Source organism: Parasteatoda tepidariorum, chromosome 3 (genome assembly GCF_043381705.1).
Source record: "Parasteatoda tepidariorum isolate YZ-2023 chromosome 3, CAS_Ptep_4.0, whole genome shotgun sequence".
Lineage (NCBI taxonomy): Eukaryota > Metazoa > Arthropoda > Arachnida > Araneae > Theridiidae > Parasteatoda > Parasteatoda tepidariorum.
In genome coordinates, this window is record NC_092206.1 from 26,620,531 (window position 1) to 26,648,412 (window position 27,882).

General features: G+C 29.0%; 1 protein-coding gene across 1 annotated transcript in view; it reads right to left on the minus strand.

Moving 5' to 3' along the window:
* Positions 1-27,882, minus strand: part of LOC107443866 (uncharacterized) — a 224,181-nt gene that overhangs the window by 44,461 nt on the left and 151,838 nt on the right. Inside the window, exons 11-12 of the mRNA XM_016057873.3 lie at positions 8,365-8,507; positions 3,029-3,110 (exon numbers count right to left, since the gene is read on the minus strand). Coding sequence (XP_015913359.1) covers positions 3,029-3,110; positions 8,365-8,507 — 225 coding nt within the window. The remainder of the gene's footprint in view (positions 1-3,028; positions 3,111-8,364; positions 8,508-27,882) is intronic.

Here is a 27,882-nt window from a genome sequence, read left to right on the forward strand (position 1 = left end):
AGTGTTTTACATCTTAAATTTGATTTCGGAAATGTAAGCTAGATTCTTATGCATGATTCAAATCAAGCTTATGATTGTTAACCTCAGATTCATATGTATGATTCGAATCCAGCTTATGATTGATAAACTCAGAGAATTTGCAGCTAATATATGGTACAGAGAAAGATTCTATGGTTCCGAAAGCCTATATTCCTCATATAACAAATGAGTTCAGCGTAATGCTCAATATGGTTTATTCTTCAAATGATTTTCTGAAAATGTTTAGGTTTTTGGAAGCACAAACGCATATAGCTCCGGTTATGTAGTTTTAGCGAAAAGAATTTTAATAATATTACCTGTAATTACCAGGTCCGATTCTCCATAGAGAAGTACAAATCAACATTTGAATTTACAATGACTTTATATTATAACATGCTACAACTACCAATTATTTTAGAATTCACATTCAGGTGTAAAGCTTACTTGAGTTAGTTTGTCGTAATGATCATGGTAATAAGTTATATAGATTGATTTGAGATACATTCTGTTTTTTATTAGCAGTATAAAAAAATCAAAACTAAAATAAGGTAAGCCAAACAAGCCAACCATGTCTGCTTTCATATATGTAATTTTTTTCTTTAAATTGTTTTAATTATTTTGAAGAAAACAAATAGCCTATTTTAAAAGATGCCACTTAGTTTCTGATACTTTAGAATTATAGAGATTTTCCTCTTATAAAATGTCAAAAAATATGCATAAAAATAAACAAATACTCTGTAAATCAAATGGTTCTTCTAAGTTAAGAAACAATTTAATGCTTGATTATTCTGTAATTGTTTTTTTTAAATTAGATAATTAAAAAAAAACATTTTGCAAAAAAAACTATTTTCGAAAAAATAAATGGTAAATTTGACTTGATTTATGAGCATGCAATTAAACAATTGCAAAATTATTGTTACTCATTAATTAAGAAAAATTGTTATACGTCGATTACGAAACATTGTTACACTTCAATTACGAAACATTGTTAAATATCAATTACTGTTTATGGACAAATTAAAAGTAATTTTTCAAAGTGAATATTACGCAGTGCTGCAGCGCATCTAGGCTACAAACACTTTTTTTTTAAACTTCAAGCATTTTATGATTAAATTTCAAAATTGGTAATAAAATACGCAACAATCTAACAGCTCGAACAAAAATAATGCTATCCATTTAAATTTCCACTCCAACATAAAAAAAAGCAATTAAACTATTTACTTTTGGTGATTTATATTTTTTTAATAAATATCAATGGGCATTGCTTACATTTCAAACAAACACATATATTAACTCAAAAAGACCCCACATTAAATTATTTGAAATAAAATAAATTAAAAACACATCCCATTAACTTATCCATTTATTCAGAATGTAATTAGAGAGCGATAATTGAAACCCACACCAGTTAATTTAAATTTTCTATTTATGGCTCTTGATTTTCAATTTTAAAGGCATCTTTGATGCCATGGAAAAGCGATGCGTCACTTTTCCACAAATCGAAAAGCAGATTCCCTCCGCACTTCAGATTCAAGGATATAATTAACTTTCACAAAATAGCCCAGCAACTATGCCTGACAATTGAATAGGCACTCCACAAGATGTGCTTCATTAAATTTATTGCTTTCTTCCAGACTTCAAAGTCTGCAGTAAACAAGGAACAAAGATGTCGATTACCAGGCAACGGACATTTCTTTCTAATTTCCACCTGTCAAACAACCCCTGTACTTTGTCACTTGCAGAGTAGAACTTCGGAAGGAAAAAAAAATAATTTAATGCAAAAGGATGTGTAATTAAATAAAAATAAAAGGCTATAAGAATTTTCAAGTCTCCTGACAGGTTTTGTTGTTAGTGTCGCCGTTAGAACCAATAAAAAGTAAATAGAATGCGAAAATAGTGTTTTTATGATGGTATGTAATTATTCTAGAAGCATTTTATTAGTTAAGTCATGAATTAAATGCCATAAATTCGCATTTATTTATGTTCAAAAACAAATTGTCAAATGAAAGCTGAAGATTTAAAAATATTATCGTAGCAAAACAGAACCAATTTAAGTAGGTATATCATATGGTTTATTACTCAAAATCTTGAGAGAGCGGAGTCTCGTTTCTCCAAAATCACCAGCTAGTTTTACTGTTAAGTTTTTTAAGCAAAAAAATTGATTCCAAGTACTGTGCGATCAGAATCTTGCGTAAAAGCCGAAAATTTATATATGAATGCTAATGAAATAACCGTTTAACGAATACTTAGATAAATTAGTCGGTATCTAGCAAATTTGAGAAGAAATAAAACAGAGTTTCTTTTTCAGATAGAATGTTGTGTAAAAGCACAAAAATGTTAAACGCAAGAGAAACTTAATAAAATTTTGGTATGTGAGGCAGAATCTACTTAAACTTTCGTGGTAAACGGAATCACATTCGGAAAAAATCTCCTGTAAGGCCAAACATTGTCACAAATGTAAAAGCAATGAAAACTCATCCTTAAAATAATAGAAAACTGATTTTGCATCTGTTTAAATTCTAGAATAAAAGTAATCTTTTTTTTACCATAATATAGTAACTTAATTTTTCCGAAATTAATGTAATTATGCAGATTTAAGAACCAAAAATTCATAAAATTGTTATCATAATAAGTGTTTACCAATGACATTTACCAATCAAGAGGAAAATCATTAAGTATCTAATAAAAATCTGGAATAAGCAAAACCTTTGATAGTTGCTCTAATGCAGGTGTTTTACTAAAAATAAATCCATGAAAATTTTTTGAATCGGTTTGTTAAAAATAAATAATAAAAGGTCATTGAAGTTAAATTTTTACAAAGAAAGTAAATAAAAGAAATTTAATTTCAAAATAAAAAAGTTTCAGAATATTTCAAATAAAAAATGATTCCGGATACCCTAGGAGGTTTAAGGAAGGATTCAGAAAAAAGGCACTTAATTAACTTTTTTTTTGTTATACAATGCTAAGAATAATTGCTTTAAGTTCATTAACATCTTAAAGATTTACTTACCCTGTATTGTCAATAAGTGTCAAATTATTACCGCCAGAGCCATCTTTAGCAACCAAGTTTCTTACAAATATCCCATATGTATCTATCAGATTAAATAAATTATTTTGAGTTATTATAAAAAAGGCAACTATAAAAATTGAATACATCAAATAAAATGAACATCAAACAAAAGGAAAAATAATTGGTATATTATATAAACACGATGTTAAAACAAAAATATTAATTTTTGGGTAGCAATTACTTCAATTTTAAATTAAAAATTGTATCAGTATCGTACAATCACAGTAATAATTAGAGTATCAATGTTTCAAATTTTTAAGTTTAGTTTCTACAATTTTATAATACCCATATATTTATAATTATAATTATATAATATATATATATGGGTATTATATTGGTGTATTATATGGGTATTATAATTATATAAGACCCATAAAATACACCAGTATACAATTCCCATTCAAGAAATTTCATTACACTCTAATTGCCAATTAAAGCAATTATAAAGTTTGAAACAATAATAATTTCTATGTCAACATATAACTCCAGAAATATTTTACATCATAAAAGTTGCATTATCAGACATTTAATTTATTATATTTACCTTTTACTTTTAGAACATTTACTGCTGAGAAGTCTTATAATAATGTTTGAATGCTTGATCGAACAATTAAACTTTTCTGTTTAAGATAATAAATTTAAATATAAATTTTTCGAGTTTATAACCTGTTTATCGGTTTCATTAAATGCAAGTTTATTGAAGATTAAAGTTCTGTAGCATAAAATATTACAAGTAATTATCAAGCAGATTAAAGCCTTCAAGCTACTAATATATTATGGCAGACAGTTTAACCCTTAAAGGTTCGGAAATATTTCATGTATAATTTTCACCAGGTATAATTATAATGATTACTTAGAATAGCAATTATAATTGTATAAATAATTACAAATAAATTAAGAACAAATATAACTGTAAGAAATGCTATAAAAAAAACGAAATGATTTTAATCATCGTGTGCACGGTATTGGACTTATTCAGTAAAAGTGTCATGCCGCTTATATGGCGGCATTGGTCCGCCTCTTCGATTTCAACTGATGCAAACACGTTTTTTCAATACTACGAATTTAATCATCAAGTTTTAATGTACTTATGCAAGCCTTAAACTACACTCTTACTCACTAAAACCGATAACCGTTAAAAGTCTGCAGGGTACATAGTCTTAAACTTTGATCCTTAACTTTTAAAACAAGACGAGATCTTTCGTAGAAAAACTTCCATGTATCAGTTTCAGCAAATAATAGTAAATAATTAATCTATCAATGTATCTTAAGCATTAACTTAATCATTTTTTACTTTATTTTCAACAACTTTATCTATTTTCAACAATAGTAATGCAACTCCCATTTCAAAAAATAATTACACTCGAATTGTCAATTAAAGATCTGTGTAAAGTTTTAGAAGCAATCATGTCAAGATAGAATTCCAAAAAAAGCATTTGACGTAATAAAAATTGCTAGACCAATTATTTTATTGATCATGTTTACATTTTACTTTTAGAGCATCTACAGCTTAGAATAATCCTAAGTTCTAGCTTGGAATACTCGCATTTCCATGTTTAAGATAATAAATTTAAATATGAAGGTTTCGAATTTATGATCCGTTTATCGGTTTTATTAAATACAAACTTTATTGAAGATTAAAATTCCATCCCGAAAATTATTACAAGCAATTATGTACCAGACTGAAGCATATAATCTAGTAACGCATTCTGGAAGCAGATAGTTTAAATTTCCTCTTCAGTTTCAACTGAAGCAAACGCGCGCTGCTTCAAAACTTCGAAATTTATCATCCAGTTTTAATGTATCCATGCAAGCCTTAAACCACACTCTTACTCATCAAAACCGATAACCGTGATCAAAATCTATTGGGTGTATAGTCTTAAACTCCGATCCATAGCCCTTAAAACAAGACGAGACCTTCCATGGAGGCCATCAACTTTGTATCATCCAAAAGCCTAACAACTATCCTTCCCTGTCCTGGGATCACATATTGTTGGATGGGAATGGCGCAAAGGGAAATAAAGGTAATTTATTTGAGGCCTAGGCGTTTTAGGGATTATAATCAGACGCAATTAACCGACTTCATGTTTAAGTCGTTAATCTTGTTCAACGGAATGGCGCTCTTTGGTAAACCGATCAAACAGGCATGAAGGGACACAAGGTGAAATTATCTTACGTGGCACCACGTTCCCACGTAATGACACATGTAATGTCACCACTGGGGTAATTATCTTAATCACCCTTTCGTGATTTTTGAGAGTTTAACTATGACTCACTTTTAAAAGTGCCCCCAAATCCGTTTTACTACTATAAGGAGAGTGTTGCATTTTGAATTGGAGCTAGGGAGTTGCCCTTGGAGGTAGTTAGATGAGGTTTAGATAACTTTTGTTAAATAGCATGTGGCTCTCTTGGAAAAGTATATTTTTATAAAAGTGTCTACTTCGGTTAATGAGTCTCATTGAAAATGCCATATAGGATGTCTGGGATAAGTTAATAAATAGTTAGTTTGGAAATAATCAGAACAGTATTAGTAAAAGAAATGGATTGGAACAATTTGGTCTTGATTTAATCAAAGACCGAGATTAAGTTATTAAATTAAATTTTTCTTATTTCTATAATATTTATTTTTAGTATTCTATTAATGATTCCTTCTCTTCTATCTATTAATAATTCTTATATATTGCTAATATATTGCATAATTTATAAGTTCAAGAAGATAACTCCGCGCTTCATTTTATGTATGTAAATGTGTCTCCAATGTTTTAAATGTTTTTGTATCTGAGAACTTTTGTTTTTTGAAAATAATGTATTGAAAATAATTATTACATTTCAAATTGTAAAGAATGCCACTTATAATATTTCTAGATACTTAGTTATTAAAACTTCAATGACAGAGTAACTTCAATGATCTTTTTTATGTACCTTCTACCTTCAATATTTTTTATAATTTAGACTTGTGTTTTTAAAAATGGTGCTCTGAAAATAATTACTAATTTCCGAATTGCATTAATTATAACATTTATGAAAAATATTGCAATACAGTGTCATACCCTCCAACTGCTACGGAATTTCCGTAGTTTCAGAAATCTTCTTTTCAGACTGTAGCAAAATTAATGTCTTAATATTTAAAAAAAATTAATTTTAGCGTAACTTGCTCACTATTACTTATAAAAGTGCAGGCCATATGGCTAGATTCTTAAGTTCTGATAAAAGTTTTATGAGAGATCCATTTGCTTTAAAAATTTCTACTTTGGTTCGCTACCACTAAAAAGAATTATTTTCAAAATCCTCATAAGTTGGAGGGTATGCAGTGTGACGCAAAAATAATAGTAAAAGTAGTAATTAAGGTAATTCCAGAATCTCTGTTTTTAGAAATGGTGCTCAGAAAACAATTACTAATTTTCGAATATCATTGTTCATAACATTTATGGAAAATAATGCAATACAATGTGATGCAAAAATAGTGATTAAATTACATTGAGTCTAAAATTGATTTTAAATAAAAGATGTTGTGTAATTTTGCAATACAAACCATAAATAAATTATTTTAATAAAAAATTTTGTATTACAGTTTATTAAAAATGAGTTTAATTTGAACTGGAAATGTGTTCTATTTTTATGCAACCTACTGACTGTATCATTGCTAGATTTAAGTTTTAAAATTGAGATTAGAATTATTAGTCTATGAAGAAGGAAGAATTAGGATATTTATCTTGAATATGCTGAATAATTGATGATGATAGGGAAGCCGTCTATAATCTTTTCAATAATTTTCTAGGGTAGAAAATTATTGAAAAGATTTGATAATCATTGAAGAAAATAATCATTATCCAACTGTCTATATTAAATTCTCACAATGATGAAGATAAAAAAATAAATATTAAAAAAACGCTAACTATTATAATGACGAATCATATTGAATAAATAACAATTTTGCTAGTTTGGAGCTTCATTAGAATAAAAATTATATATTTATTTTAATACTCTACATGATACATCTGACTTTTAAGAAATGAAAAATGCTTGATATGAAGAGGTAGAATAGTTTTTTCAAACGAAATCAAGTATTCCATGAATTGGTTATTAGAATTATTGTCAAGGCTTCTTTTCTTAGCCTAACGTATTGAAATGTATGGTAAATAATATCTATTAATTAAAAAAAAGAAAACATTTTAGCAACCATGAAGCAGCATTGAACTCTATAATATAAATACGAAAGCAAAGATTAAAAGGATCGCTAAAAATCAATTAATTTTGTTAGCATGTCAGGGCTGTGGAATAAAAAGATTATCAATTATAATTAAGATTTATTTTAATTGAGGAAATGGTTAATGGAAATAATAATTTAGTTTTTAAATTATAGAAAATATATTATGTTTATTTATTCATGACAAAAATATTTACGCCAATTCTTTAGACACTAGAATTAATATGTATTGCAACAGTATTAAGTCACTCATTTAATTAATATAAACGGGTTTTTAGAAGAAACTTAATACTAACAAGATGTAATTAAAAATTATTTTTCCTTTAAAGCATATATAGTATGTGATAGAACATATAACAAAAAACATATAACATAAGTACGTGGTTTTATTAATTACTATAGAAAAAGTAGTACAAATATAAAAATCATATTTTTCTTCCAATCTGTCATTTCATAAGACTTTTAAAATAAAATTGATGCAATGCTTAAATTTATTGTACATAAGTGCGAATAGAAGACAATTAATTGTTCAATTATTTTTCAAAAAAAATGAATAAAATCGAGACTCTGTTTTTTAGCACATGGTTAAACATGCTTATGATACCAAAAAGGCAATCAGTATTTCGAAACTTGTGTATTCGGGTTTGATACTTTGTATTATTACTACAGAGATAATCAAATTTTCTCTCGATAAAACTTTGATGGTACATTTTTATGAATTTTAATATACCATAAATTTAAAAAAATTATGATATATGATATAATAATTCATGATATATGATTTTGATATATTATGATATATGATTTAATTTATGATATAATATGATATAAATGATACATGATTTAATTTATGATATAATTTATGATATAATTTATGATATACGATTTTGATATATTATGATATATGATTTAATTTATGATATAATATGATATAATTTATGATATAATTAATATATCATAAATCAAATCTTCAACTTTTATTTTATAAATTTCAAAAAAAAAAGAAAAACTCTTAGTTCATGCATTTAAACAAAAACTCATACTTCACGGCATTCAAACAAAAGTTTACCTTCATCTGACATTCTGACTTGAACCCTCAGAAGCTCTCCCAGCGAGACAGCTTCCCTTTCTTCTCCTTTCATGTCAACAATGTGAAGTGAAAGATCTGGCAGGGAGGGCGAACCTCGACTCTTCTCATGAGATATAGGTGCCCTGAAGGAAAAAAAAAGTTAAATTCACTACATTTTGTGATACTTGATCTCTTAAGCTGAGTCATGATTTACGTAATCCTCTTTATTATTAAATAAAAAATTTTGTGAATTAAGTGCATATGACAGTATATAATTGGACATACTATAGTTTCAGTTCTATAAACAAGAACGCACTGAGAGTTTTTGCTTACAGAACTGAAACTATAGTATGTTCATTTATGTACTTTTATTTGTGTTTTATTAACTTTGTTTTATGCTGTAGTCTATCGTAGCACAAAGTATTATATATCCCTTGTTGACCTTGTTATTATTATTTATAAGCTGGCCAGCTTCCTCCTAAAACTAAAAAACTGGTAGTAAAATTTCTGAGTGGATATCAGAAAATTCACTGTTTTACTTTTCCATAAAGGAAAAAATTTCTGTTAAAGAATCTCTGTGAGGGATTTCTGTTCTCAGAATATTAAATAAGAAAAGTAAATTAGAGGAACGTTAATAAGAAAAGTAAAAAAGAAAAACGTTAATAAGAAAAGTAAATATTAAATAAGAAGAGTAAAAGTAAACAGTTTTACTTTTCCAATTATTTAAGGAAAAAAATTGTGTTAAAGAATCTCTGTGAGAGATTTCTGTTCTCAGAATATTAAATAAGAAAAGTATAACCGGAAGTGTTTTTCCAAATATCCATTTAGAAATTGAAATAAAAGTTTTTTCGCTTCAAGAGTACGTTGGTCAGCTTATTATTTAGCATTTTTAAATCCAGTGTAAATGCGCAATGGGATTCTGAGTTATGAAGGATTCAATCATTAATTGCAAAATTAATAAATCCTTATCATCTATAAGTAGAAATTTTTAATTATGAGCCATGAACTCATTTGTATCCATTTGCTTCACATAGTCAATCTTAGTATCGGCTTGACATAATCAATCAGCAAGCATTACACAATATACATTACAATTGAATATATCCACAATTGCATAATATATACTCTCGAATCATCTTATAGGGTCTAATCATGTGTATGAATTAGTACATATGATGATTCCTCAAATTATATATTTATCTATAAACATAATACTAATCAAATTAGTAGAAAACTGTTTTTTTTTTGTTCCGCTTTTTATTAAAGTAGAAGATCGGCATAAATATAAAAACCTTATTCTTACTACTAAATATTTTCTACTTAATGTTTCATTTTTAAACATAAGGTTAAGTTATTTCATGATTGAAAACTTCATTCGCTTCAAAATATAAAAAGGGGAAATGGCAGTCGAGATATTTGAAAAGTGCTCAAAAACAGGCGCTCATTTTCAAGATTTGCCAGACGTGAATGAGAAGAAACAAAAATGATTTGAAATATAAAATTCAAAGTTACCAACGAAAAAAGGAAACATAAATGTTAGAAACAAAACTAGAAAAACCACAGTAGTAGTAGTAGTAGTAGTAATTCATTTACGTCGTATTAGAGCTGTACAATGGGCTATTGGCGACGGTCTGGGAAACATCCCTGAGGATGATCCAAAGACATGCCATCACAATTTTCATCCTCTGCAGAGGGGATGGCTCCCCTGCTTTGGCAGCCTGACGACCTGCACGCGAAGTCGAGCACTTTACGGTAGAACAGTTTAACGAGGACCCATACCGCACACCCTCGGTCCCTATGCAGACTGATCCAAGTGGTCACCCACCCGCACACTAACCGCAGACAGTGATGCTTGACTTCGGTGATCTGAAGGGAACCGTGACATAGTGATCAGTCCACTGCGGGACCAAACCACAGTAGCTGAGAGAGAAAAACAGAGCAAGAAAAACCATACAGGCCGAGATGGGCAAATTATGGTAAAATGCATTTCTACGTTCTCTGGAGAGATTGTGAGGAATGTTATTAGCAATTTGTATATTTTTGAAGCGAGTGAAGCTTCTAATCATGTAATATCTTACCAGTTCAGTTTCTTGGGATTTATTTAATTACGTAAGGTTGTTTCTCAGTTAATAAAAAAAAATTTATTTATATATTTATTTATGATATCACAGGAAAGCTTGAAGCAATCAATGAGAGTTATTTAATCAATAATTCAGTTTTATGGTAAAAAATTGAACTGCCCATTGCTAACTTGTATCGCCAGCTACTGAATTAATAATTTGAAATCTATGTATTGGTGAATAACCGTGAGATAAATGTTTTTTTTTAAAACTTCTTAACGTTCAAGTTCTTTTTGTTTTGAAAAATCACTAAAAATATTATTATACTTTATTAACTTTGATTCAAAGATGGTCTGTGTCTTACGCAATGCACGGAAATTACTTAGCAAATGATTTGCAGAATAAGGGAAATGCGCATTTTTGTTACCATTTGAAATGAGCAAAATAAAGAGTATATGTATCATATAAATAAATTGCGTATCAAAAATATTTATTTCCTATGGAATATCTATTATTTTTTTATAAGAATTTCATTCCATAGAGCCTATGAAACAGCTACTCAGGAATGGAAGTTTATAATTTATATACAACATAACAATCTAGTTAAGATAATTTCATGAATGAAAATTCATTTTCTGGGGAAAAACTTATGAAAGAACCTTTCATGCGTGGAAGTTCATATTGTAAAAAAACAACCAATATTTCATGGAGGGAAGTTTATGTTATCTAAACAACTCATGAAAAAATATTTGATTAATGACAGTTTAAAACAAAACAGTTTATGGAAGACTCTTTCGTGTATAGAACTTATAGAAAACACTATGAAAGATAACTGCATGCATAGATGTTCATTATGCATGGAAAAACCTTTAGGTGATAATTTTATGGCTGGAAGTTTATTTGATTTAGTAAAGCCGGAGAAATATTTCGTTGCCAAATGGGTTTGATAATTTGGAAATACTTATGTTTAAGCGAATAATTAGAGGAGAAGGTTTTGTTATTGCTTGAAATGTTAGTATTTCTATTATGTTTTATTTTTATTTCATAATCCATATGCCGTTTCGTTTGATTTTACTACTTTATTAACATTCCTTTTTATGCGTAATGATAGTTTTTGTTATCAACAACCAAAAGTACTGATCATTCAGCATATATGGCAGTACTTTTACCTTCGTTACTTGTACCGCCGGTACAAGTCAAAAGTACGTATTTTTACTTGTACTTCGTTACTTTTTAACTTTAGTACTTTTACTTGTACTTTCGTTACTTTTTTAGGGAAAAAGTACAAGTATTTGTAACGGAAATATCGAATGAAATCGTTACTTTTTTCTAAAACTCGGTAAGCTATCTAAGAAAAAAAAGAAGAAGAAAAATTAAATTTAAAAAAAATGCTTATGTTTTTTAATTTATAAAATTAATGTTCAATATATATGCCTTTACAGCTAACTTCGTGTTTAAATACCTTCTGTTTCAACTTATACTGCACATTCAATTATTTTTTACTTGCTCAAAGATCACACTTTGTTTATGTTTGTGCTTTTAAAACGCGTTTCTAAAGAGTAAAACAATTTTAAATCAATGGTAATTTAAATAAATAAAAATAATAAACTAAAAATTAAAATCAATAGATAAAATTTCTTTTTCGTGCAAATCCATAAAAAGTTTGATATTAAAATTATATTTGATTTTAAAATTATATTATACGATTATATTATAAAATTATATTATAATATTCTTCCGAATTTAAAAATAAATTAATGTCCATAACTTTCAAAATTAAAAATAATTAAATAAATAACAACAATTTTGCAAAAACATTAAAGAACATAAGAATATTATTCAATAAAATTTTAGGTTACTTTGAATTTTCGATTTCCTAGAAATGTACTTTTAAATCGTTACTTTTTTTGTTTAGTACTTGTACTTTTACTTTTACTTTTTACTCGTTACTTTTTTTAAAAATACTTGTACTTTTACTCGTTACTTTTTTAAAGTAACGTTGCCATATATGTCATTCAGTGAATTCAAATATGTATTAGCAGATTTTATATATGAATGAATAATACTGAAAGACGATATAGAAGGGGCGCTATCGAGGGGCGTTCTTGTTGAAGCAACACTTAAAGGAAACTGTTCTTTCATGTTGTGGAATTGAAGATCATTCACAATTTATAATAATAGTGTGCAATATTTTTCTACAATTCTGGGCTGTGATGAATTCTACCATAAATATTGAGAATAAAAATCTGTACTGATAATTCATCAAAAAGGAAAAAGAAATAAAACTTAAACATATTTATTTCTTTATTAGTTATAAAAGGATTAATGATTCATGTCCAGCATATAACTAATTATAATCAATATGGAAATAAATTTAAAAGCAAGAACAATATAAAGAAGTTAAAACTATTAAATTAAGTCATAGTTTACTTAAAGTGCCAAGAAAAAGTGTACATACTTTGTCTTCGGCAACTATTCTATATAAAGGACATACCTTTAAATATTTTACGGAATTCAAATAAGTTTATCTAAAATAAATAATCAAATTGATTAAAAAGAATTTCATAAATTAAAATTACACTAATAAAATAAAACCAATAAAATAAAACTATAAACTCAACTATGCTATTAAGCTTATTACCTCAACGGGGGGCATATTTAGTTCAAAAATGTTGTCATTTTTTGCGCCTAGAATGAAAATGCGTCTTATTTTTCATACTCTTGCATTATAGTAGAAAATTTCATATATTTTCTCTGTGCTTTTATCTCATAATTTTGTTCTAACATTGTTTATAAACTACTTTTCCCAGTTATGAAGAGAAACGAAATGATTACTAACTTTATGATTTACTAAATTACATTTCTTTGGAGTTGTGATATAAATCTAAGTACCATACGTTAAATTGTAAATGAACCCAGTTCCTTAACTTTCACAGTCATATAAACTAATTGAAAAATATAAGAATTTTGTTAAGGTTCCCCGATATAGTTATTACTCTAATACTTTGTTTAATTTAATACATAAACTAGAATTTTAAAAACTACAGACACTTCCAATGGTTAAAGAAAAAAAAACATAATACCATACTAAAAATACATAAATAAGAAAAATATTTTAAATTTTCTTTTACTTATTGGCGGCTATTATAAATTTAATTTTCAATACAAATATTCCCATTATTTTGAAATGCTTAATATGGATAAAATGTACTCTAATTAAGTAAAAAAGGAAAAAAAAATATTACATTATTCTGTTAAAAATACGCAAGAGAAAGAAATAATGCAAATATTTGCATTAATAAACATTAATTCCTTAGGTATAAAGAACTCAAACATTGAATTAATATTTCTATAATGGCTTCTCAAACATCAATACTTTTTTTCCCATTTCATCGATAATTTTCCTCTATAGAGATACGATACAATTGTTTGACATAAAAACTATATTTTGCCACTTAATTAAATTAAAAAGTGTAGCTGCTTAAATGTTTTATTAATGCTTTGATGAAACATTAATGTAAGATGGTGATACTTCTTTTGAGTTCAATTTCAAAGTAGATGTGTAAATAATTAAAGTGACAAAATTTTTTAATACTTAAAATGTGTGTTTAGTATATGTAAGAAAACTATTGAAATATCTTCAATTGTATTTTGATTCGAAGGAAATGAATAAAGTATTTGTAAATTATATAATTCAGAACTTTATAAATAATAATGAATAGGTTGATTTAGTAGTTTCAGAATGTTTTTTTTAAGTTGGTTCAAAAATATATCGCCTGACATGCCTGGAGCACATAAAAATTCCGAACTGGCCATTTAATTTTACCTTTATATTCTACGCTAGAAATGTAAATATCCAATCGGAAATACCGTAAACTACAGCTTCTCAAATTTTTGACGAATATTTCCAAGATGCCGGATTGGGAGAATAAACAGAATTAAAGAAAGTAAATAAAGATAATCGATTATAGCTCATAAAACAAATATTATCGAATTTAATTATGTTAGTTAAATTTAATGGAATTAATTGAACAAATTTGCCATTTTTTATTACGTCTATCTTATTATGTTTATTTCTATTTAAAAAAAAGTTTAACCAAATAATTGTGTATAAGAAAATTATTTATGTAAAATTTATAACAGTGTTTTAAAGAAGCATTTTTTCATAGTTTTTAATAATTTTAATATAATTCTTTGCTAATAAATTGAGGTTTCTCTAATAATACTTCCTATATAATTTTCTGATAAAAGTACGGATATAAACATAATGTTGCTAATGCCAATTTTTCCGTAGCAGAGTAATAAAAGATACCTAATATTCAAGGGTGAAAGGGGTTTCATTAATATTTAAGGGTGAAAAGGTGTTCGGGCATGTAAAATTTTCACACGGGCATGCATTTCTTAGGGTAACATTTCCTGCTAGGGCTTGTAAAAATTCTCCGAGTCCTGATTATAGCATATATATATGTGTTTGAACTATATTTGTCTGATTTATGGGAAATTGCATTTCTTTACGACGTTTGAGAAATTTTATTTTACACGGAGAAAAAAAATTTCGTACTGTATGATACTGACATTTCAGGAAAAACGAAATCCATAATTTTGATTAATAAGACCAAAATATACGATATTTAAAACATTCATTTGGTTATTTTTCATTTCATATGGTAAAGGTTTACAGAAAATTCTAGTTTTCGAAACTATAGTTCTTATTACCTCATATTTTGTGAAAAACTCATAGCTGAAAAGAAATTTTACCATATTTATTGTTTTTTATGACATGCTTTTAGGTATTACGATAAAATTACCAACTTTTACCACATTTACCCAATTTTGTCATATATGATAGAACCACATTTCACCAAAAAATTTTCCACAATCATTACCAAAGCGGAAATTTACCGAGAATTTCGGTGCTCCCAAGAGCCAGAGACGCGGAACATTTTACCATATTATTTTAGTTTTTACCATACTTTTTAACTCATTGTATATGTAGTACTGAACGTGAATATAAGATTTATCCCATCATTTTATAGTATCCTCTGTAATAGTTGTAGATTATTGTCTTAAGATCAAATATAAAGAATTATTTAGGATTTGATAAGTGTATGCTTGAGTATTGTGTTATTTTTTTCCCGCTTTGTTCCTCACATTCGAAAAATAACGACTCTTGATCGTAAATCATTTTTTATTAAAAAACCACGCTTGATTATTGATCTTTGATTTCTACTCAGTTATCGTACATTAAAATAAAGATTTTGCTCTAAACATTTTCCATAATATTTTGTCATTTTTTTATTATTTCTGCACTAATTATTTCCTTAGTCTAAACTACAACTTTATTATAATATTTGATAATATGACATTTAAAATCGAAGAGTATAGAATAAAGAAATTATTTAAAAAAAATATTTTTATATATTTCGACATTCCTAAATTAACTGACATCTCAGTTGCAGATTGTTTAATTGCTGTTAACTCAGGCTTGCAGAGTTGTAAAAAAACGGCAACACTTCCTTTTGTTAAGAAACACCGTATCTAAACTAATTTGTGTTATTTCACTATATTAAAACTTACGATTCACAATTAGTGTTACCTTATTGAGTTGGCATATACACTAAGCAAATATTGTTATCTCATTGATTATCCATTTACACTTATAGCTATAGACTACTTCGCTCGAACGTTTACTTATGTGAATATTTAACTTTATTAGGGTGCGTAGCCAAATTATTCAGCAAAAAATAAGCACCTTTTAAGCACTTTACAAGAACTCTAATAATATTTTTTAGCAATTTAAAAGAATATCATAACTAGGCAATGTTGGAAAATTTTTGACAATTGACGGTTTTATCTGGTTTTAACAGTCATGTCAACAATAAAAAAACAATTCTTTTGGCATTGTTTTTGACCATTGTCAAAATTTTCGAATCATGTAAATCGAATGCCGTTTTCATAAGCTACGGTCTGACGATGAGCCGAAATAGATTGGGGTTGAATTAATTGTGAAAACGTTGAATAGAACAATGTGAACAGTGTCTTTCTGCGTAATTCGTAGCGAAAATCAACATGGTAAAGAAAAAATCTCATTTTCGACAAGGGAAAATTAAGCACTTTTTAAAAACACCCAATGAAAAAAGCACCTTTGAGGGCTTTTAAAAAACGAAATTCGAAAATAAGCACCATTAAGCACTTTTTAAAAACGCCACGCACCCTGTTTATTATAACACACATCATTTTAGCATAACTTAAATTTTTAATCTGATATTTAACAATACGTTATCCAAGTAAGACAAATCAGAATTAAATAAAATGTCTGAAATAAAAATAAATAAAAAACGTATCTTCAAATATTTCGCTATTCACATATTATTCTAACTCTGTAACAGTGCTAGAAAAACAAGGAGTAGAAGAATATTATCGTCTGAGATCCATTGAAGTATCTTACTCTATTGTTGGCATTTCTTTGAAAAGAAAAAGAATTCCTTTTCTGTTCCTTTTTTTATTTTTTGCTGTTATCTGAGGCTTGGAGGTTGGAGAGAAAAACTGCATCACCCATTTGCGATTAGAAGTACCATAGTTGAGTTCTGCTAAATGATAACGGTCCCAAGAAAGAGTTAGGGTAAAAAAAGATTGGACTTTTATTGTATTCTCAACCAAACAAAAGAAGGGCAAGGTTAGAAGTTTCATAAGAGGAAATGCTTGAAATTTATCTGTAACCTTAGGAAATGGGATAGAAAGGGTTGAAGTAAGGATAGATTGACCATTTAGAAGAAATAAAATGCGTAATACTTTTTATCTCTTGAAGAAACTTATCAACTAAGATTATAGTTTCCCTGCTGAAGCAAGTCTCAAGCCTTCCGCTTCAAGAAGATTTAGAAGAAATGTTTTTTTTTTTTGAACTCAATCCTGTAAATCAAGTTTATTTCGTTAAAAGCAAAAATCTTTGTCTCTCTATCTTTTTTTTTAACATGTGATTTAGTTTTAAGAATTAAAAGAAGTTTTTTTTATTTACTATACTAACCCCGATTAAACTTATAAATTTTACAAAACGATTGAGGGCTCCGCTTTTGCTCGCTATTGCTCGCTAACCCCCAATAATTGCGTGTAAAAATAATTGTTTGCTTCGAAATAAATTATTTTATAGTAATTTTTCTCCAGAATTATTTTACACAGTTGGCATAAAACAGTTTTCCAACAAACGTGAAATTGGCCACATTTAATTGTATACCATAAAGAGTTCTATTTGTATACGCTTATGCCCCCCTTCTCACATCTAAAATTCATTTCTTTAAATAAAATGACGTTTATTTTTAGTTGAATTTGATTGTTAAATACTAAGAATGATCCCGTATGATTCTGTTTCCCTTATGATTTAATTAATATCTATTAACCTTTAGCTTACGGCTGGTACAACATGTGGACCACATGTAATGATACGAATGGTACACCGTAAGCAAAGGGTTAGTGAACATAAATAATTTTTCTCAGTAATCATTTCATAAAATAAAATTTTAAATTAAACGTCTATAATTACAAAAAAATAGAGGCGTTCACAGCCGCCATTTAATACTTTTGCTTAACAAACAGGCTGATATATAAATGAAATTTGTGCATGCCTCATCACATTGTACATGAAGCTGATTGTAAAGTTCTAAATAATTTTACGAATATTTTTAACGGTAATTTATTATAGCATATTAATTTATCACACATCAAAGAAGAATTCACATTTCAACATGTTGGTAAATTTAGACGCAGATTGAAATAGATTTATCTTAAAATGTAGTGTAATAAGGTAATATCTTAAAATTACGTTATAATATAGAAACAACTTTTAAGCTCTTATTTTCGTTAATCTAAATTAGAGGCACACAAATATTATAAAGGGAATAAAATTTTAACTTTTTTTCTCTATTTCATACTGATGACAATCAAAAAAAATATGGCATATTTTCGTTCGCATATTTGAAGTATTTTACATACATTTATGTATAAATATACATAAAAAAGAACCTTGGTGGCTCAGGGGATAGAGCGCTTGCCTCCCAATGAGGTGAACCGGGTTTAAATTCCAGACAACCGTACTAACATAAAATATCCTCAGTGCTAGATGGATCATGGGCTAGAGTCTCCTTGCCGACAGTAAAATCGTGGGATATTTTCGTGGTTTTCCTCTCCATGTAATTAAAATTCGGGTGAGTTGAATAAAAAAAATCCTCCGCGAAGACGAATTTCTCTTAACTACTACTAAATTTCTACTAAGTTGAACATTGGTTGTCGTAAACCCAGAATTGGGTCGACTGTTGAACGACAGTTATAAAATACATACGAAAAGTAACTATGTATGTATACAATAGTATAAACGAATAATTAAATTAAATAAACGAATAGTTTTCTAAAACAAAAAGCTTGTTTCCCTCACGCTAAGTCTACGAAAGTATTTATTTTTAAAAAATAGTTAAAAATAATATAATACTCATCATAATGGATTGTTTGAAATGAAACATAAATCATTCCCATGGAATTAATTCTATTGTTATGCGTTTTCAATGAAAGGAATCGGTTCTGGAAAAGACATATTTAAAAGCAAATTAGTTGCACAGAAAATCTATATCATGTTTTTTTCTCTAAAAATGAAAATTTAATATACAAACTAAAAAATGCCTACAATCGCGAAAACTGAAAATATATATGAATGTATCGTTGTAAGAATATTTAATTGGTATTTAACATTTCTATTAAAAATTTCGTTATAGGTAGAAATTCACTGTAATGAGTCTTTGTTGAAGGGAGATGATACTCTAAAAAAAAATATTACTTAACAAAAATTTGCCACTTCTATTCCATAAAAAACACGTTAAAAAAGATCAATAATATCATTTTTTAATGTAAAAATTTTCTGAAAATAGATTTTTTAAGATAAATTACCAGATTTATGTTAACTAAAAGTATTGTAAGATCTTATTTCATGATAAAAACTAATGATATCACGTAGACAGCCTAAACGCTTAATAATCTTCTAAATCGGAATTCGAGGCATTCAGATAGAATGGCGTAAATAATCACCACAGTCCCAAAAGCGAAAGGAAATTAACCCTAAAGCCAATGCAGTAAATAGGGACGTACTGTCTAAGAAATTGGCACAAGAAATGGTGCAGTTTATAGATCTCTTTGGATGAACTCTGTGTACCCCATTACTTTAGTCCTAACTCCTAACCATAGATGATTTGAGAGATGATGAGATATCTCTTGAAGTGAGTTCATATCTCCTTTTTATGCTGAATTCTTCTAATTTTAAAATTATGTGTCGTACAAATTATAAAAATGTTACAAAATTTTTTGCCGTATTACGTATTTCGGCCACATTTATTACAGAAAAAAAAAATTTATTTTTAGTTTCCAGATATTATCTTATACTTATATATAAAGTTATAAATAAATTTTTCTTTTGTTTAAACCATCATGGAGCCAATTCTAGATCATGAATGTAATGAAACAGGGCATATACACCGAAGAGCCATTACATTATGACCACCCTGCTAGCAACATGTAGGACCACCTTTAGCCTTTAAAACTGCTAGCACCCGCCGTGGCATTGATTCCACAAGGTGCTGATAGGTAGTCTGAGGTATCTGGTACCAAGCGCTCACCAACTGGTCCTGCAATTCCCTCACATTGCGAGGGGGTAGCGTGGCAGCACGAATTTGGTTTTCCAAGTAGGACCACAAATGCTCTATTGGATTAAGGTCAGGTGAATTTGGGGGCCAAGACATGACTTGAAAGTCACTGGAATGTTCCTCGAGCCAATCCATGACGATTCGACCCTTATGACATGGTGCACTATCCTGTTGGTAAACACCATCCCCCGCAGGAAAAAATGTTGCCATGAATGGGTGAACCCGGTCTGCAACTATGTTCAAGTAGATTACAGACGTCAGGGATTGTTCTATGAGGATTATGGGTCCTAATGTGCCCCATGAAAATATTGTTCCTAGGCGAGAAAACATGAAAACCTGGGCGAGCCCATTGTTATAGATGGAGGGTGGTCATAATGTAATGGCTCTACGTTGTATGTCATATGAAGCATGGGAAAAGAAATCTGCAATAATAATAATAATAAAAAAACTCGTACACATTACAAATTTTCATGAGGCGAGGAAATTACGGCACAGACAGATCAAAAAAGATTAACTGAAGACTTTTTTCATGATAAGATTTGCTCCATGTGCTCTTAAATCTATCAAACTCAAATTCAATACAATTTATAGCGAGTTAATCTTCAGCATGAGTTCTTTTTTTTATCAATTGTAGCAACATGAAGCATTATTCTTATTTTCAATACAATTTCATTTGAAACCTTCTCTAATCTCCTTCCTTTCAGCGTATCTCTCAATCACCATTCTCTTTGAATTTCGAATCTCTTCAGTTGTTGAATCTTTTTCAGTTCTTCATTCCATAATGGCATATGTCATAATGGTTTCCAGGCATTGGTGGGATACGGCTTTACCAAATTGCCCTATGCGGCTCATGAAAAGTGACATCTAATTGGTCTACTGATTTATTGTAGACATCTTATTATATTTCTATTAAGGTATGGAGCAAAGTTTTATCTCTCCAACAGAAGGGTCAGTAAGTTCTTTAATAACGTCGCACTACAGCTGCACAATGGGCTATTGGTGGCGAACTGGGAAACATTTCTGACGATGATCCGAAGACATGCCATCCCAATTTTAATCCTCTGCATAGGAGATGGCTCCCCGCTTCGGTAGACCGATGACCTGCTCGCGAAGTCGAGGTTTTACAGTAGAACAGTTAAACGAGGACCGATACTCCGCAAAGCCTCGGTCCCTACGCAGGCTGATCAGAGTGGTCAACCACCCGGTAACTGAACGTAGACAATGATGTTTCCAAGAGAGTGGACACTATGTTTCCGATGACGTGGTGACTTTAATTATACACACGCGTATAATAATTATTGTACTTATATATTTCATGGCGGAATGTTGATATTAAAATTCGTTTGTACGACAATAATATATGTTTAAAATTTCGTTTTCAATTATTTCTACTTTTCATCTACTCTTTAATCGCAAGTTATTGTTTTGTTTTGAGAGTTCATCTCACTTGCGTCGGATTCGTCACTTTTTTCGGATACAAACAATCGAAATTATTTTATGGATCCTATTTGAATCATAGTATCTGTACATTCGTAGCAAAACTCATAGAATGAATAATGAAAGAAAAAGGTTTATCAAATAATTAAATCGTATTAAAAAATAAATCATACTTGACGGTCATTTGTCATTACTTACGGTCATTTATCAAATTACATTAGAGAAAATATCTTCAGGTCAATTAATAATACAACTATCCAGATGAAATCTTCGACAACAACCAGTGATTAAGCTCTTTATATTTTTTTCCGTTACAAACTCAAGAAATAAATCGCTTGTTGTACAGCGCAATTCACCATCTACTTATCTTTAGAGCTATCGTGAGGTCTGTCTGGATCTTCGGACAAGAGTTAAATGTCGTTGATAGATAATAAAAAAAGAAACAAAAAGCAGCAAAAACCAAAATCCATCCTCAATCATTGCCAAGCATAGTTCCTCCCTCGCCTATCCTGAGACAGATGGTGGAAAAGAGATCCATTCTTCACTGCCACAAAACAAGCCGGCACAAAATGGGATTAATCCTGATGAGATGAAAACAAAGAAAAAATACAACATTCCAGCCATGGGAATTAAAGTATTTTTCTGTGTGTCAGAGTTCACTGTTGTGGCTTGTGTTACTCCTTAATGACAGATGAGCGTGCCTTGCCAACATAGAGAGAGATAACATCCTTAAAGCAAACAATGAACTGTTGGGGCTTTTCGGATGTTTTAGCGGGAATCTAATTCAACAAAGCGAAAAAAGGCCAAGTCACTGATGTTGTTTACAGTCATTAGGATCTTTCCACGAGAATTAGCCTAACTTGAAGAGGATACAGGGTTTGGTAGAGATAGCTAAAGGCTTGAAAGAATTAACCGGTTGGATTGAGGGTCATTTTTTTGTGCGTGGAGAGTTAATTTTTATATTAGTTTATTGCATTTTCTCTATGAGAATTGAATCAAATTCAATTATTAAGCGTTCTTTAACTAAAGATAACTCTCAAAAAGCACTGTTTTGTAAGAAGATTAAAACTCTCTTTTTATGTCACCTAATTAATCTTTTTTTTATTTATTTCAATATAACCAAATTATTCCACACTCCAGGGTACTGGAATTATTAATATTCTGGGTATTGAAATTATTAAGTATTCCTGTAACATCAGCTCATCTGGAGTCTTGTTTTATGATATGTATGTTGATTCCCATGCTAACGACATTAGTTCCTCACCACCACCCCATAGCACGTGGGAATGCATTTTACCCTGATTTGCTCCTCTCGGCCAATGTGGTTTTTTTCACTTCTGTTTTTCATATTTTTTCACTTTCAGCTCCTGTGGTGTTTCTAGTTTTGTTTCTCACCTTTATTTTTCCATGTTTCGTTCGCAGCATTATGTTTTATATTTCAAATAAAAATGGGTGTCAGTTTTTTGGCACTTGATCGATTAGTGCATGACAGGGACAAATATATAACTCTAGTACTCTCCTGTGTAATAAATAGAGTGATGAATAACTACATAAGCCTAAGGTATTTTTTAATTTCATTTGGCTTTCACCAACTCACGGAACTGGATTTGTACCAAGCTCGATAATTATCTACATAAATAAAGAATTATTATTTATTTTGATTTATATACGAATTTTTTGGCACCAACTTTGTTTTTATAAATAAATGGGAACCTTAAGAAAATAGTGGTAAGCGAATAACAAAGTTCTAATCAAAGAACAATCCAATGAACACTCAGCCACTACGGGTAAAGTTTTGTTTACTTACCTATTATTAAAAATTTTATTACCATGAGATTTTGCACTTTATTTTTCGATTTTTAAAATTATTTCTCGATTTTAAAAACCAAACAATTCCTTTAGTAAGATTAGTAAAATTAAAACTTCGTATTTCAGGCATTCATTCTACTACTTTCTGTTGCAAATGTGCGTGGAACAACACAATTAATTAACAAGTAAAATAAACTGCAGCGATTTTTTCCATGTTAAGAATTTTACAAGCCCTATATCCTTAAACTGAAGAGAAGACTGCCGAAAATAAAGAAGTACAAAACAAGCAACTGCGAAGTTTCCAGCAACTATCACGGGCATTGTGTACAATTTATTGGTGTATTTCCAAATGAAGGGACTAAATCGTTCCTGGAGCAGTTAAATAAAAGACTACAATTGGAAACAAGATATCTCTGACAGTGCAAACCGTGGAAAGAAGAAAAAAAATAGAAACGAACAACAAATAAAGATTTCCGCGCCAACACGTGCCTCTTTTTCGCCGCCATACAGTAAAACAGGAGCAAATAGAATGAAAAATAAAATAAGGGCCGGTCATAAAATTCTTTCCCTTCAATTACGCTCGTCTCTAGCAGTAGTTTTGTAGCCATTGGCATCCCGCACTAAAAATGGCAAAAAGGAGCTTAAAACAAGGAGCTACGGGCCTCTTTAAATTTAACGGCAAACGTCGAAGTGGAAGGGGGAGTGTGTGGCTAGGTGAAATAGAACCGGGAATCTATCTATTGGTTTGGATACTAAAACCCGATTCCAAAAGTATTTTTATAGTGCGGGCGGATTTTTTGCGATTACGTTCAGGGACTAGTTCGAGTTACTGTCACTTTTTACGATATAATTACGTTTAGGAGAAATGTCCAAAGAAAGTTTTCTATTTCTTTTTTTCTTTCCTGTTTCTTACACGGACAAAAATTTCTGAAATTTTATATTTGGGATAAACCCTAACGCCTTACTCATTTAGCTTCTAAGTTCCGAATGTTGTTGAATTCGAAAGTAAATGAAATCAAATATCAAGTGGTCAGATGTAAAGAAAAATGGAAATAATCTTTTTACTATGTGTAGTAATACTATTGATTTCTGAAACTGCGAACAGACACAAATAATTAGGAATTCATAAATTAGGAATTCATTATTGATTTCTGAAACTGCAAGCAGACACAAATAATTAGGAATTCATAAATTGGGAATTCATAAATTGGGAATTCATTGCTGATTTCTGAAACTGCAAACAGACACAAATAATTAGGAATTCATTATTGATTTCTGAAACTGCAAGCAAACACAAACAATAAGGAATTCATAAATTAGGTATTCATTACTGATTTTTGAAACTGCAAACAGACATAAATAATTAGGAATTCATAAATTAGGAATTCATTAATGATTTCTGAAACTGCAAACAGACACAAATAATTAGGAATTCATAAATTAGGAATTTATTATTGATTTCTGAAACTGCAAACAGACACAAATAATTAGGAATTCATATATTTCTAAATATTCTAGGAAAGTTATAAGTGATCAGAAAATTAGGTGAAAAACTGTGTTTGGTTAGCAAGCAAATGCACTGGAAAAAATTTCGGAGTATAATTGTCACCATTTTTGGTGTTGGGGTACACTAAATACATTTAAGTACAAAACTGTAGTATCATGCAAAAAAATATCAAAAAATTGGATAAATGATTTCTTTTTTTAAACGAAGTGTTTTTGAAATGAGGAGATAAATTGCATGAAAATATGCGTTGTCAGTAAATAAACCAACAAAAACCGAATAAATAAATATATAAAATTATAACAATGAAAAAGTAGATAAAAAATAGGATTGGATGAAATTGTAAAATAAAAGTAGTTCACCTCAACACCAAAAATTGTGACAATTCTGAGAAAAGTTTAAAACATTTCAAATTTTTTAAATTTAAAAAAAAAAACTTGTAGTTCTTTTTACATACCCCAACTTAATTCGAAGGGGAAAAAAGATGATAAGATGAAAAATTATGAGACATACTATTTCAAAATTTGTATTAAAGATATTAGAAATAAAGGCAAACAATATTTTTTTCAATATGTCGTTTAAATGCATTATAACAAAACACTTTGAAAATCAAGTAATTCAAATTCTACAACTTGTAAAAGATTAAACTGTAAACTTAAATGTAACAAAAACGGTTCGGAGGGAAAAAGAAAGAATTTCTGAGTTTTTTCTAACCAAATTGCTAAATATTAAAAGAGTCTAAGTTTTATATATTTCCTTTAAGCGGAATTGAAATAGAATTATTAATCTACGTAAAAGATAAAGATACATAAAATTTTCAATATATTCCGTCTATTTTATTTAATTTATTATTTATAGGTTACTCATTACGTATAAAAAGACTTTTAATTTAGACGCATTTCCCTTAACTCGATTTTACATTCACTTTAAATACTTTCATGCGAATTTAATTAAACACAGTATGCGTGACATTCTCTCGATCTCCCTTTATAACACTGAATGATAGTGGTGCTATCGCTATTGTATTTCTTACACTATGACACTTATCTCCTTTTCATTTGGGCAACCATTTTGCGCTGTTTTTTGAAGATTTTGAAGTTCGATGACATAGTGCTCTTTAGGGAATAGTATGTTATTTTTATAACTGATGCAATTTAAGTACAGCTATTTATGACTGTTAGGTTTTGTCTATCTTTACTAAATTACCTTTAGCTAAATTCGAGAATTACACAAAATGTCAATAGAAAGAAAATCATATTTTTGTAAAAATCGTATTGTTTAATATTTGAAAAGTTATGCTGATTCTGTAATGTTTGGGATCATTAAATTTGACAAAATATAAGAGCTTTAAAAATGATTTTAATGATTTTCATCTAGGAAAACTATCGCCAAATCAGCATTTTTTAAAAAAAAAAGTTTTATAACTTTTCAAAGTTTTAATTGTTTTTCCTATCAGATAATTCTTTACGACTTTATAGCTTTCTTCCCAGTTTATGGCACTTAAACAGTGGCATTCTTATTTTCTTAAGTGAGAATGTTTTGTCAAACACTTTTAATTGCTTTTTCCCATCCACTAACTTCAAAGATATGTATTAATGGTGGTATTTTGAGAACATTCTATCTGTTATCATAAACCTTTTGAATATGCATGAAATATTAAAGTATCAGAATTAGATCAATCGATTTTTTTTAATTAGAAAAGAAATATAGGCATTTTCAAAGAAAAGAAAAAATAAATTTCTAATCATGACATTAAAAGATTATCAAAACTTTGTGATAGGCATCAAGGGGATTTTATTATTTACTCCTTCGATTTAGAGTAAAATCACAACTCTCGATTTTTTTAAAATCTTATAACTATGATATTAAAAAAAAGAATGAATTTCAAGAATCTAAACATCGTTAAGCAATCTCCCACACTATTACAGCCATAAAAAATAAACAAAATATGAAGACGTTCTTTTTTAGTAAATCTCCACAAATCGGCCGATTAAAACATCATTAAATTCCGTAAAATACAATTTAAACTGACCTCCCATTACTTTTTCAAACGATTACTCATTTTTAAACTACAAAAATAAGCAAGAAAAACTCCCGGAATCCCTTAATGTCATTTTGAGAGTTACTCAAAACATTTTTTATCGTTGACTGTGGCAGATAAAAGAAAAATTCTGCTTATGTGTACATTTCGTAACCCAAAAATTATCCTTCTAGAATTTCATGTGAGAATAAAAAAAAAACGGGAACAGACAAAGCGAGAAAAAAGTACAAAATGATAGATAGAAGCAGCACCACAAACTTTGTTTTCTTTTTGCTTGTAAACACGCCCTATGTTTGGTCATCAGTCACGACCGGAACACGACCGCAGCTTTTGCAATTTGACACAAGTCATTTTTTTCCCTTTCTTGCTTTGAAAGAAAAGTAGACATCATTATGATTAAAAACTGTTTCGAGCAAGTTTTTTAATCTCAAATTAACTTGCATTATTCGGAAACAAGCATGGAATGGATTGTTTTCGAACGAAATGTGGTAGTTTTTTTTAGAGATGTATTGACGTTGAATGCGTAATTTTATCTGTGAGTATTCTTTTTCTCCACTGAAAATATGAATTTATTTTAAATTTTATGTTCAGTTATATTTGTGCTAGGATAATTGAAAAATCTGATTCTGCGCAAATATAGCTGACATTTTGCAATGTGCAATGTGACATTTTGCAATGTGGAAAAAAGTCTCTGGTATCTTCTATTTAGCTTTATAATTTCCAGGTCCATCAATATTTAGGCCAGTGATTCTCAACTTTTTTTTTGTGACGGCACACTTTTAACGATTTCGAAATTTGATGGCACACAATGAAAAAAATTAGGTTAAAAGTTATTTACTTAACTAGAATACACTGTGTTAAATAGTTTGTGATAATAATTTTGAATGTGAAATAAAATATAATGTACTACAAAAGCACATTTATTAAGGGATTAATTATTTCTTTCGACTAATTTTTGATTAGCTAGTAAGTAATGCCAATAAAAAT